This window comes from Narcine bancroftii, chromosome 7 (genome assembly GCF_036971445.1).
Source record: "Narcine bancroftii isolate sNarBan1 chromosome 7, sNarBan1.hap1, whole genome shotgun sequence".
Taxonomy (NCBI): Eukaryota; Metazoa; Chordata; class Chondrichthyes; order Torpediniformes; family Narcinidae; genus Narcine; species Narcine bancroftii.
Window position 1 is genome coordinate 15,987,475 of NC_091475.1, and position 14,678 is coordinate 16,002,152.

At 35.6% G+C, this 14,678-nt stretch overlaps 1 protein-coding gene across 11 annotated transcripts in view; it reads right to left on the minus strand.

The window, feature by feature from the left end:
* Positions 1 to 14,678, minus strand: part of LOC138738552 (sodium/myo-inositol cotransporter-like) — a 34,069-nt gene that overhangs the window by 9,633 nt on the left and 9,758 nt on the right. For 4 of the 11 annotated variants that reach the window (XR_011341594.1, XR_011341593.1, XR_011341595.1 and 1 more), the window contains exons 2-4: positions 12,432 to 12,557; positions 11,744 to 11,793; positions 8,420 to 8,630 (exon numbers count right to left, since the gene is read on the minus strand). Coding sequence is in view for 7 of the 11 variants with exons in the window: in XM_069888986.1 (XP_069745087.1) it covers positions 6,159 to 8,303 (2,145 nt within the window). In the remaining 4 variants the exon portion in view is untranslated. Of the gene's footprint in view, position 1; positions 8,631 to 11,743; positions 11,794 to 12,037; positions 12,083 to 12,431; positions 12,558 to 14,678 lie in introns of those variants that run through there. The other 7 variants (XM_069888984.1, XM_069888987.1, XM_069888986.1 and 4 more) reach the window with 6 other exon arrangements.

Sequence of the window (14,678 nt, forward strand, 5' to 3'; positions counted from 1 at the left end):
ATGGGTGGGGGAAGAAATAGTACACTGTCACTGATAAGCAGCTTTTGCCATATTGTGTTGTAGAGTAAACCTAAAAACCATTGCTATCTGAAAACTGCCAATCTAAGAGCCTGTCAATTTGAAGCTATACCTATACTAATTCAAGATTCCTCATTGAAGACCAACATTTATATTAAATTGACCAAGTTATCGTATAAAATATCCAGGTCAATGAAAGAATATAACTATAGAACCATCTATCAAAGTTGATAGGTAAGTGGAGTAAATTGTACAATTAATTTGTTTTGAATTAATCTCAGTGGTCAAGTTATGAATATCTATAACCAAAAGTATGTCAGAACAGCCCAATTGTTAAAACCATGATAAATTGTAGACAGACGAGTTGCTATTGTTGGCTTGCCTCTTATTAAGTGATTCTTAAAACATTGACCACACATATCTCCCAAACTTTGATTCATAGATACCACTAGGTTATATCATAAATTATCTGGAGTAAATGCATCCACAATAAACTCTAAAAGCAGTTTTTTTCTTCTTCAGACAGCCAATGAAGACTTTGGTGCAAACATGAAAGTTTTTTCCCCCAGGTTTAATCTGTCTAGCTGACCTGTATCCAACAAGCATTAAAAAAGCTATCATCAGATCTATTGTCAGCTTTTTCTATGCTTAGTAATATTAACATTGCAGAAAGATCTTTGACATGGAGACTGATTTCAGCTTAGCTTTCAACACCATCACCCCGAGTACTGGTCAGCAAGTTTCAAAACCTCCTTTTGCAACTGGATCCTTGACTTCATCAGAAGACCAGTCAGTGCAGATTGGTAACAACTCCTCCTCCTCCTCACTGACAATCAACACCTTGCACATGAAAGATGCATGCTTAGCCCACAGCTCCACCCTCTCTCTAAACCCATAACTGTGTCCAGGCACAATGCAATCTCCAAATATGCCAATGGCACCAGTTGTCAGCAAAATCACATGGCAACGAGGAAGCGTACAGGAGCGAGAGGGATCAACTGGCTGAGTGGTGTCACCACAACCTTGCACTCATCTCATTAGCAAGATTCAGGAATTGATTGTGGACTTCAGGAAGGGGAAACCAGAACGTGCACCAGTCCACGTTGAGGGGTCATAAATGGAGAGGGTAAAGAACTTCATATTCCTGGATGTCAATATTTCTGAGGATCTGTCCCAGAGCCATCATGTTTATGCAATCATGAACAAGTCTCGCAGGCGCCTATATTTTGTTTGGAGTTTGAGTATATTTTGTACGTCACAAAGACTCAAATTTATATAGGGGTAACATGAAGAGCATTCTGACTGCAAGCATCACTGGTATGGAGGTGCCAATGCACAGGAAAAAGCGACAGATGGTCCTCAGATCAGCCAGCATTATCACGGACATTCGTCTTCATTCCATTAGGGACATCTTTAAGAGGCGGGGTCTGAAGAAAGCAGCCTCCATCATTAAGGACCCCCACCACCCAAGCTATCCCCTTTTCTCACTCCCACCATCAGGAAGGAGGTACAGGAGCCTGAACGTTACAAAAACAGCTTCTTCCCTCCGCCATCCAATTTTTGAACAGACAATGATTCTATAAACAGCACCTCACTATTTTTCCTCTTTTTGTGCTAATTATTTTTAAATATTGTATTGACAGAACTGTAACTTATAGCAATTTTGCATCTTGCAATGCACAATATTTCTGCTGCAAAACAACTAATTTTGTGACACGTTCAGGACCATAAAAGCGGATTCGGAGCAAAAAAGACGTGTTTAGTTACAAAGCAGCTCCAAAACAGCCATGCATAGGGAGTACAAACTGGCTGCACGTTGTAGGGTTTGAATCTGAAAATATTCCATTACCCAAACTAGCTCATGCATTCCTGTCCCTCAGGTAACAATCCAGATGAAGGTTTACAATGTACATTGAAAGACAGCAAAAGGCAATGTGCATGTGGACTATGGACCTCATTTAAAACACAGATAGCATTAACCTTCTGCAAGCAGTCTGGTACAACCAAAATGTTCTAGATACTTGTCGGTGCATCCTCTGATGGTTTCAATTTTCTACAGCAACTTAGGTCTGAGGACTAAGTACCAACACATTCAACTACCTAGCACATTACATTTACACATTGTAGAAGTGCAGGTCTCAAACAATCAGAGACCAATAGAAATTTATTAATACAAGTGTTGCCATTCACCAAAATAATACCAATACCAATTCTGATCTCTGTAAGTGGGTGCAAATCCTTGTTCTTGCAAACATTATCTCTATGGTATTTTGAAGAAACCATTCTAATTCATTTTAATTGCAGTTTAGAATGATGGAAACTCGTTTGAGGTCAGGTTAGACTGTTCAAAAAGGTGTAGCCAGCAAAGCTATTTCCCCCCCACCCCAACTAACTGAGCCTGGTCATCTTTATCTAGGTGTTCCGTATCGATATAGTACTTTGTACATAGATGACAGAACACTTCTGTACTTAAGGCTTCTGAACTGCTCAACTAATATAGAGAGATTATCTTTTTCTTTGAGCAAAGGTACAGGAAAATATCAATAGAAAACTTATTGTGTCAATGGGCAGGGAAAGGAAATGAGGGACAGAGGTGGGTACATTGAGAATGAAAAGGTCTACCAGTTCCATGCAAAAAATACAAAGGATATGTGATAATATCAGAAACAAGTTTTAAAATAAAAAAATGGTTCTCCTGCTCTTTCAATCCAAGACTTGGAGAGTGGCTCTACCATCAATTAGTTGCAACCACCTCTCTGCCCAACTCTCAAAGGATAACCCAATCCTCAAACCACCTCATGAAGGCAAACTCATATCACACAAACCTTTATCCCTCTTAAGGAATGCCACAAATGCATGGATGCAACCAAATAACTTCATTGGCCCTCCAGTCACTAAAGATTAAATATTACTCATCCATTCTCAAATTTATCAATCTTTAGCAATCATAACAGTACCAAGCTCAATAAATTCCTTGTAGTGAATTAAATAATCCAAAAATCAAGAGGAATTACTAAGGTACTATATACCAGGAGACTCACTATTTGATTACAACATAACTAATTCCTGGAGCACAATTCTTTCTCATTAATTCATACTGAAGTTCTCAATTGTGTAAAACAGAATCAACAGTTTGGCCAGTAAATCTGACCAAAGTTTGGTATGAAACAAGAGTACAACTTAAGATCCAATTGTGGATCTCCAATCAGGAGTAAGATTGCTTTTTCAGAACTTAAATCTCAAAAACACAAGTTTTGGTACATTATATATATATGCTTAAGTATCCAAACAATTAAAAATACATGCAAAGTGTACCATATATTAAAAAAGTAAATACTCCACGAGGTACCAGCTCACTCCACTTACGTGGGTCTGGAAGATCAGGAGAAAAATGTTGGGTGCCAGGCCTCCAGCATGGAGCAAATTCATTTAAAAGTTGCAAGGATCAAAAGACTAAAGATATATCTGTTGTCATGAAAGATGTTGAGATGTTTTTAAACACCTGCCAGGCTCTGCATATGCATCTCAATCACAAACTACTATAGCAATAAGAGATTGCAAACATGTTTTAAAGAAAAACTGCAAAATTGTTATGATAGAATAGGGGATCTATGATGCAACAGTGTAGGTTTTATCCATTTCAACAATAATGCCTGGTGCAGAATATACCTACATACAGGAAATATTCATGTTTTCCTATTGCCTTTTGATACTTCTCACCTTCTTCCTTGCAATACACTCAACTTATATTGTACATGACAACAAATACCTAAGCCCAACGATTAATTTTTGGGTGTAGAGCAAAAAGCTATAATACTGGTTTCAAAGTTTTGGTTCCATTTTAATTTGTTTCCCTTCCCCGCATCATTTAATTAGCAAATTACATTCTTGGCCCACCTTTAATTCCTTCTTCCAAATATTAAAATTAGCAAATAATCTTATCCAAACCCATGTTAAACTCAGCTAGAAAAACTACTAACCTGAGATTAAATCAAAATGTACTGTGTTTGGTTTTCGCATGCAAAATTAGTGCCAATTCACTCAGCAATTGTGTGCTACATCAGATTTATCACTGCATTTATTAGAAAGGTTGCTCTTCAAGATCAATTTAGCATTTCTCTCCCTGCCTCCAAAATCTACAAAACTCTTCTCTCACCTCCCCGTCTCACTGAATATATAGTTGGAAAAATAATGCTGTTTTCATTGTGAGAAACTTGTTATCAAAGGCAGATGAGAGAAAAAAAATTATCTAAATGTGCCTTGTTACACCTATTCATTTTAATCAAACAGAATTCAAATGAAATTTGAACCAATAACAAGTACACATCATGTCCCTCAAATTCAAATATTAAATCAACAATGAAAAACTAAAATTCATTGCAACTTAATTTTGTTTTAAATTAATTATTTTAATAATACAAGTCTCTTGAATGCTTTTAAAGTAGGTACCCCACAAGTAGTTGACATGAACTGCCAAGGACTTGATGGGACAGAAAACCAGGTCAAAGTAATAGATTCTGAGATAATTTTTCTAGCGTAGAAAAAAGATGGAGACAAATACAAGAACAATGTTTTTCAAGACTCACAAAGTTGCAGGAACTTGTGAGAAAATGTGTTCTATTTTTCAATAAATCATTCTAAACTTAATTCAGGAATCACTAGAGATTTGGAAGTTGGGAATACAATTTTTTTTTGCAGTTTTGGGCAAGTTATTTATAACTAGAGGTTTGTATATCCACAAGAATAGCTTTGCAATAATTGGACCTTCTTTTACATATACTTCAGTGAAGACTTGATGCAGGGTTAGAAAAAAAAGTTTTGATCATACATTTTATCACTTAAAGCTCTCCTTGGGATAATTTATCATGCAATTTCTACAAAATATCAGGAAACAGATTTTATTGCAGATGCCAAAGACGTGCAGAAAGATGTGGCTCATGTAACATTAAATAATCTTACATGAGCAGACATTCAGAGTTGATGAATTGATCAAATACGTTGAAAGTCACATACACTTCTGAAAACTACTCTGAACCTTAGACAAACGTTGCTAAGTAGTGGTATCTGCATGCCAGGAGAGATTATTTTATCCAGACATGTTTTGAAGCTGTGCTCACTGAATTTGACTTGGCTAGGATGGTATTATCCAAGAAGAAAGAGAACATGATTCAGATCAGAATCATGTTTAATTCCTGGAGGACAAAGTGGGGATAAAGCATCATACTCATATCTGTATTTAAAAAAACTTCAAGACGTTGGCAAATGCTATTTTGGTTCTATCAGCATGTAGTAGCCAAATTAAAGCAGAAAATCTCATGAACCAAGAGCTCAGACCTGAAAGACAATATGATCAATGACCCAAACGAAGGATTATAGTAATTAGATATCCAAGTAATTAAAGCAAATATTGGTATAATACATACACTACACAATTAGGTAGTTAGGTTATCATAAGCCAATGTGATCTTTCATAGGCATAGTGCCAAGTGCTGATTAGACAGCAAATACACCGCAAATCCTGTTCAAAGAAATAATTAACTTTCAGTCCAATTTATCTTAATATGGATTGTACTCCATTCATCCTACCAAAATAAAATCCAATTTCATATTCATGTAATTAAATACCAATTCTCCTACACACATGTTACACCTCTGCCTTCATTGAATATTGCCAGCAACTAATCAGTTTCTATTAAATGACAGAACAAGGAAAAAGTAATGAATCTATGAGTAAGTGGTAGCTGGCTTTAAATATCAAAAAGGTATTAATTTGCAGGGTCACATGTTGGTTCTTCAATTTCTGCTACTAAAATCGATTCAAATCCTTGCCTTCAAACTCACTCTAGACTAATGCACATCCCAATTATTTTGAAGAAATCAACAGAAAAAAAAGTGGTTATATGAATGAAAAGAGGATCGACATGCTTGTCACAAAGGATCTAAAACTATTTACAAAACCAATAATTCAATAAACAAAATGTATAAATGCTTCTTCATTTAACCAGCATCAGGTTTTAATTGAAACCAAAGCTTCATCTTTACTCCTTTGTCTATCTCTCCCAATGTGGACCAAAAAGAATCACCAACTCAGGGCTGGGAAGATGGACACAATACTTTTAAGTAAACAACTTTTCAACATTTTACAAAGAGAAATAGATAAACATAAATATGCCAAGAGAACATACAACAAAAAGACCAAGATTTAACATCAATTTAACTTTTGGACTCTCTTGCAACATTTGCAAGCAAACCATTTCACTTTCTGCAGAATCTTTTGCTGTCTTTTTCACACTGTAATTTTTGATTCCACAACAATGATCAAAAAATCTCAACCACATACTCTTTTTCATTTCAGGATCCTTTTTAACCATTTGATCCACTGGGGTTGTTTGGCCATTGACGAAACAGTCATTTGCTGTCTGAACTTCACTCACACGCGAGGTCACAGATTTGGCATTACCATGTCCAGGCATTAAAAAAACCAATTCTATTCGATCAGCTAGTGGAGACGAATCATCGTCTTTGTGCTTACAATCAGAAATTTCTGCACATCTAATATCATCACCTTTTGCCACTCTTTTATCTGTTAATTGATCAGATTCTTCTCCATGACCAGTTTGTATGATTTCTGTATCTTTTAATGCCCAGAACGTGGTGGTGCAAATCAAATCTCTGGAAGGAGGAGGAGTCAGTAGACTCACTGTGATTGCAGTAATGATGGTGATCCAAAACAAAGCTGCTGCTAGGTACATATAGTGAATGTTTCTGATAAAACTTGGTCTGGTATCAGACTGGTCACATTCTGGCACATGGTATACAAAGGCAAGAATCAACCTTGAAATCCCCAAAATGGACCCAACTAACCCTCCACAGAAAGCCCCTTGTTCATTGCAGCGCTTCCAGAAAATACCAAGGAGGAACACGGCGGCCACAGGGGGTGTGAGATAGCCTGCTACCTCTTGGATATAAAGATACATCTGCCCTCCTTGCATCTCCACAATTATAGGAACCCAGGCAATGCTTATACCTACCATGAAGACAACAAATAAACGACCCACTACCATAAGTTCTCGAGAGCTGGCAACCTTTCGAAGATGCTTGTAGACATCAAGGGTGAATATTGTGCTGGCACTATTGAAGATAGAATCCAAATCACTCATCAAAGCTGCTATCATGACTGCCATCATTAGACCACGGAGACCTACAGGTAAGATTCCCAACACCAGGCGTGGATAGGCGATATTGGAGCAACCTGCACTGCTGCCGCACACTTGCATGCAGTGCTCTGGATTAATGCAAACAACTTCATCAGTAAAGAGAATCCTGGAAATCATCCCTGGAATGACGATGATAAACATGGGCAAGATTTTCAAAAAACCAGCCATCAGAGTGGCTCCTTTGGCATGAGCAATGTTCTTTGCTGCCAAGACTCGTTGCACAATGACTTGATCAGCACACCAATACCAAACAGAGGCTGGTGTTTGACCCAACATGAATCCAGGCCAAGGAATATCCTCATCAGTTGGTTCACGTAGCATCTTTAGAGAATCTTCTTTTGGGTGGATACGGCAACTGTTTGTTGAACTTAGATTTAAGGAAGTAACAATTGCAGTAACATTTGGAGAGGCGAGCATGTATCTTCGTCTCAATTCCTCAAAGCCTCCCACCTTGACCATACCGACAACCATCAACGTTAAAGCTCCACCAATCATAAGAATGGCCTGCAGAACATCGGTGTAGATCACAGCCACAAGTCCTCCTGTGACAGTTAACACTGCAGTCAATCCAATCAAAATGATGATGGAGAGATAAAGGTCCCAACCCAGTGATGCACGAATGAAGAGTGCACCAGCATACAAGTCCACAGAAAGCTTGGTGAAGACGTACAACAGCAAGGACAACAAAGCAAAATAAATTTTTATTCTGTTCCCACCATAACGCTTGGAAAGGTATTGTGGCATGGTATACACACCAGATCTAATATAGACTGGGATGAAGACCCAACCCAATACCTGTAAAAGTAACATTGCATTGAACTCCCAAGCTCCAACTGCAAAACCACTGGCAGCTCCAGATCCTGCTAGACCAATAAAATGTTCACTCCCAATATTACTCACAAACAATGAAGCACCTATTGCCACCCAGGTCATGGAGCGTCCTGCAAGGAAGTACCCACTCACGGTACTTCTGTTGGACTTCCACATTACAAAAAATCCAATGCACAATACAAGAACAAAATAAAGTCCTACGACAGCCAAGTCAGCTGTTTCCATAAAGCCAAACATTTTATTACAATGCAAATATAATTCAGTCCACAAAGGTTATTAATAACTAAACTTGTTAATGACAGCAACAAAAGAAAAAGGGGGAAAAAATGAACAATACAGAATGGCAAAAATACTTTGTCCTTTAGTTTCTGCCCTGATCGATATTATGGGATTCCAGTTGTACAGTAATTGGGGCGGCAACTACTATTTATCTTGTTAACTTCACTTCTGACTATTTCTCATGCTCTTTATAGTAGCATTCCACAACACTGTCAGTGCTTAATTTGTTGGTGATGAATTTCTTAGCTGATGGTGACAGGTCTAGTGAGGAATAGAGTTACACCCCTGTAAGACATCAAATACAAAAGACTCTGTTAGAATTATACTTTCATCATACTTGTAAATCAAAATTAAAATGGCTTTAAAATCAAAATACAAGTGCCTTTTAACATTTTAATACACAGGACATACCAAAATAAACAAGGCTTAAAAATCATAAAAATGGATGCTGTAATGGTCAAAAAAATGTTGAAGCATTTGGTTTAAAATTTACATTCAGTCTTGAAGGGTTCATATTTGTCATTGACTTTGAAGAAAGCATCCAAATAATTTAGCAGGATCCATTCATCTTCTCTAACTCCTATTTAACTTTTAGTCTGGCAAATGGGGATTTGTATCACACTGGCCTGGTGAATTCATCAAGCAATCTGGTCAACCAATTCTTAGGTAGGAGGTGAGAAAGTAAAAAGCCACATTACAACATTTGAAGGAATGCAAAAGACTGGGCACGCCCATGGGATTGATGAATGGATTTTTAAAAAAAAATCTTCAATAGAGGGATTAACACCCATATTTTAGTTCTATCACTGGAAAGGCAGGGGTCAGCATAATTACTATTCAGTTACATCTCATTTAACAAGGGCCCCAGATTTAATGCTGCAGATGGTGAAAATAGAGCAACAAAAATATTTACATCAAAATGGTGATTATGTTTGAGTACATGTCATCCTGTGGGAACAGAGATGTAAGTAACAATAACCAGCAGCTCCATATTCAAATAGATTACAGACGTTGCCATCGGTTTGGGGGAAACAACATGAAATATTGAAATTTGTTATTGTAATCAAATTCCAGCTCAAGAGAGAACCCAATCACATAATTTTACATCTTATCAAGCAGGAAATAGAATGTGATAATAATCATCTTCAAATTATAGGGTTTGGTAAATGGAAAGAAAATAAATAATTATTAAGATGAATATCAAAGTGGGGTTTAAAAAAAAAATCAAATTGAGCCTACAGCTTGCTCAGAGGAAAATAAATAAAGTATTGTTTACCTTAAATCATTATTTGCACAGGACTGATTCTATTTATTCAGGATATGTTATTTGTAATTTTAAAAACAGTTTAACAAAATTTTTCTTAAATTATTTTTATTTTAAAAGCTTCCAAAGTGGTGCACACATCACAAAGAGCAGGTTCAACCCATCATGTCTATGAATGGTAGTTAAAATGATTTATTTTACAAGCCATAGGTTAAAAAGGGGTACAAATAGACACACATTCACAAGTTTGATACAATATACACATGTAGGTTTTATTACATTACAAAAAATTGAAACTGCTAACGATCAGGTATAAAATTAAGAATAACAATTTGTTTCACTCACAAAATCATGTATTTATTGTCAATTATAATCGTAGAGCTACAGAAATTATTCACTATATAATGCAATTTATTTCCTAATGTAAGAAGTCAAGTTTTACGCATCATCATCATGCCAAAAGTAGGAAAAAATACCAAATCATTAAAACCACATATCTGGTTTAAAACTTAAGGATTTACAGTTAGGCACACTGCCTAACAAAATGCTCAGCTGACTGACAAAAAACCTAGCTGAAATGACCCGAGCCCACACAACCAAACCTGATAACTGTAAATGGATGAAGAGGATATCAAAATGTTTTTAAAAAATTTGAACATTTCTTCAGTAGCATAGCAATGACTCCTTTAGAATTGAACACAAATTGTAGGTTTACAATTGTAGGTCCTTTTAACTTCAAGAGATAAATTTTACAAGATTTGTTAGGGGCTCAAGTAGAATTACTTAAGACAAGTATATAATTTAAAAAGACTAAAGTTCATCCAAGTGAATTTTCAAAAAAAATGTTATTCCTGAACTATTTTTTATTCCTTTTAAAATGTTTAATATTGCTATTAACTTCACTTATTTATTTAAAATATGTTGATAAAATGGCATTGCATTCCAAATATGATCTAATGAGTGAATTACAAATCCTTATCCTAACCTCAGTGTAAATACATCAGAGGCGTTTATGAAATTATTTCCCACATTATCTCAACATAGTGTGATAAATCTACTGTTACTAAAGCATTTCCCATATTTGCCTAGATCAATTTTATGTATTTAATAAAAAAATGCTTCTATTTCCCCTCCTATATGTTATTTTACAGGATACCACTTTTAAATCTAAACAGTATCCATATGAAAATATTTAATTTTATTCAATAAATTGTGGGCAATTTAACACAAATTCCCCATCTATCATCATACAATTTGAAATCTTGTCTGGATTATCAGCCAAGAAACCTCTGGATCATTAGTTCAGTAAAATGAATGGAAGACGAGGGTTGTTTAGCTTCATTATGAGAAATCTAATTTAGAATGACTGGATAATGTGCTATTTCTCCCCTTTGCAGCACAATATATTTAGAGAAATTAAATAAATAAATGCAATTAAAGGAGTTTGATACTAGTAATAAATATCAACAATATATGGGTGAGTAAATTAAGGTTTATATTTATCCCAACTAAAAACAGCAAGAAAAAGATAAGTGTCTTACATCAAGTTATTATTTGGAATGCATTCAATGAAGAGAGTGGAAAATGATCCAACAATATAATTTAAGAAGATTTGGATACAAACTTGCTAAAGGAGGATAGGTGGGCAAGTCCTTCAAAATATTGCCATTGGCGTAGAAAGATTTGAATGTGTTGCAAAATACGTGAATGTGGCATGAATTCCAGAAAACAGTATTGAGGAAATGATCACTCCTGTACTTATTAAAGAAAGAATCGGAGTTGGAGGAAATTATTTTGCTCAAATTAATTACCGGTATTTAAAAAAGATTCATCTCATTTAATTAATTTTAGGGGAAAGTATTGGTTTTGGAGAGGAAACCCTGAAGTTCTCCTTTTCTCCTAAATCATGAAGAATGTGAATGATAATTTTACTTCCACTATGGCACCATAGATTTGAAACTAGTCCACGAAGAAAATTGTTATAGGTAGGACAATATCTACTTTTATGCCTGATACAAAGTTACCAGTCTGAGGGCTTTATTGATAACTTGGCACGATAGATGTCAGAATCTGTGTTAAGGTTCAATGAAGAGAAAAATCATTTGATAAAAATAATTTGAAAGTTTCTACCCACATTTCTCCAAGATGATACAAAATTCCAAAGATTCCAATTTAGACTAGATTCTGCAATTGCAAAAAAATGAGATAAGTACCTTCACTTACAAATACTTGTATCTCCATGACTTTAATAGAAAACATTGCTCAATTTCTGATGAAATTAGCAGTAAAAGTATTTCCAAACATAAACTACTGTACAGTCTTGGATTCTGCTGTGCCTAAACTTACTTCTGTAAACATTTTTGAGAAAGGGAAAAAAAAAATCACTAAATGGAGCAACTTGTCTATAACTTTTCCATGCATCACTTACCAGCCCAAACAGCTCGAGAAAGGACAGGTCAACTCCTGTTTCCTACTAAAAGGACAGATTCTAGCAATGTCAAATTTCACAACTTTAAAATGTTAAAATTTATTTTGCATACAAAAATAAATTAGTTAAAAAACTGCCAATACATTTTGCACTTCATTTTATCAAATAGTTTATTTGAAGATGCAACATACTGTACTTAAACATACTTAAAACGTGTTAGAAAACTTAGTTGTTAGTGAAAGAGCTTTGTAAGTCACTTACCAATGGAACACCATTACTGTGACAAATATATTATTCACTTCTAGAAACATCTTCCATTGTTTAACCTATAAAATTCTCCAGAATACATTTCACAAATGGAAATCAGTACCTCTGTTAAAAGAAAAACACTCACCATCTTAGTTATCAGCAGTTTTGAAAAGTGAGCACTGCAGTTCAGCTACGGAAAATGGGTCAGTCTCAGGATCACAACTTTTTTTTGCAAAGAATGCAGTCAGTTTCAGTCAGTCAGGCACACAACCTAAAGTACAGCATGTAGCACATACTTTTGATTAGAGAGTTTTGAAAGAATCACTCCTTGAATCAATGTTGATACGTAGCAATTTGCAGCTGAGCTGACAATTTACTGTAACTGAACTTGACCTTTGTAATTTGAATCAAAGAAAATAACCTAGTTCCCAATCTCATAATTATAGCATGGCTACAATGAACAATTTCCTACAAGAGTTGCACTACACGAGACTTACCATTTGTCTAATCTTTAAGTAAACAAAAACCATGGTAAATTAAAAACTGAATTTTGTATGAAAAAAATGACACCAGGGCCACAAAAGAATACATACAATTAGCTTTTGATCAAACATTATTGCACATTGTACATCACCAATCTTCTATTATCATGGAAATTCAGTACTTGCATGACTGCCAAACATACACAAGGTCATACATTTTAAGTACTTTAACAATTTTGCACTCCACCAAAAAATGTAACCGCATGATCATGTTACCCATTAATGTTTAGAACAATGGTCATGTGGTCACCAGAGGAAATGTGGCTACCAATAACAGGCCTTTTGAATATAAATGACTTTTGGAGATATTCAGTTAATAATTAAGCACTTAAGGTTTATTGACTAGGATTGCAAACTGATCAAGGCTGGTGACGATCAGAAGCTTTCCATCTCAAGCTGATCAAGTACTGATCATTAAAAGTGTGTACATTGGTCATAAGAATGCTCAGCTATGATAATTGTACTGTATTTTAAATTGGACGATACAGACACATAGCCATGCTTAGGGTCTAATGATCACTGTATGGTTTGTGTTTAATTCACACCAGAGCTCCATAAGTTTTAATAAAGTGGTGAACTTTTGGCAGATTAAGTATTAAGTAAGGAAGAAAGTGAAAGAGTTCGTGGGAGTTTCAACTGGAGTGTTAGGGTGGATGGTGGTGGAAACCACAAACAATAGCACAGCAAGTGGAGGAGTTGAGGGGATGTTAGAGGTTATGAAAATCAAGTCTGAAAAAGGACAGGGTAAATGAGCACAGTGCAAATTACGAACTCCAATGTGTTTATTTCAATGCAAGCAGTATTATGAGCAAGGTAGATGAAAAGAGCCTGAATTTTTGCATGGAATTATCATGTGACCATTACCAGAGACTTTGCTGAAAGTTGGACAGGACTAGCAATTCAGCATCAAAGGTTTCAATGTTTTACACATGTTGGAGAGATGGTGAAAAGAGGTGAAAGCATTGCAATACTAATCCAGGAGAATGGCAGTTGCATTCAGAGGACATACTGGAAGGCTCATCCATTGAAGCAGTATGGGGAGAATTAAAAAAATAAGGAAGGTGCAATCACTCAGATGGCATTATACTATGGGCCCCCCAATAGTATCCAGGAGGAACAGATCTGTAGACAGGTCAAAATATTGAGTGACTTTATCTTCATCAGTATTAACTACAACTTTAGTGTAGTAGGTTTAGGAGGGAACAATTTCTTTCGTGCAACCAAGAGTTTCTTGAAGCAGTGTTAGCGAGTCTAATTTGAGGAGGTTCAATGCTGGACTTTGGTTTGGGAAATGAGCCTGGCCAGATTTCACCTTTCAGTGGAAGAGATTTTATAAACAGTAATCAAAACTCAAATGTTAGATAGTTATACTGGTAAATAAGGTTAAGGTATTTAAGGTGGAACATTTGGCGTGACAGCAATATTATCAATATAGCCGTCGTCTTGCTTTTGAAGAACAATGTTTACTCATGTAAAAGAGCAATAGTGTTTCACTTTGAAAAAATAAATAACTTGAACTGTTGTCCAATAGTTTAATGCAGACATTCAAAGATTACAGATTTCTTGAACCGATGAAGATGATATGAAAGACCAAATGACCAAAGCAAGCAGGCTTCAAAGAACATAGTATAAATAAATGAGTATTGGGCTGTATAGACAGGAATAGCAAGAAAAAGCTGCAGTTATTATTTTGCAGCAAAAATTAAGAGATATGACAGTATAAGATTGGCTTAGCTAAAGCAAGGAGAAGCAATCTGCATCAACAGATGGTTTAAGGACAGGGAATGAGATATATAAATTGTTGGTAATTTCCCTTTTTAAATATAGGAGAGTGAGAGAGAAAATATTAA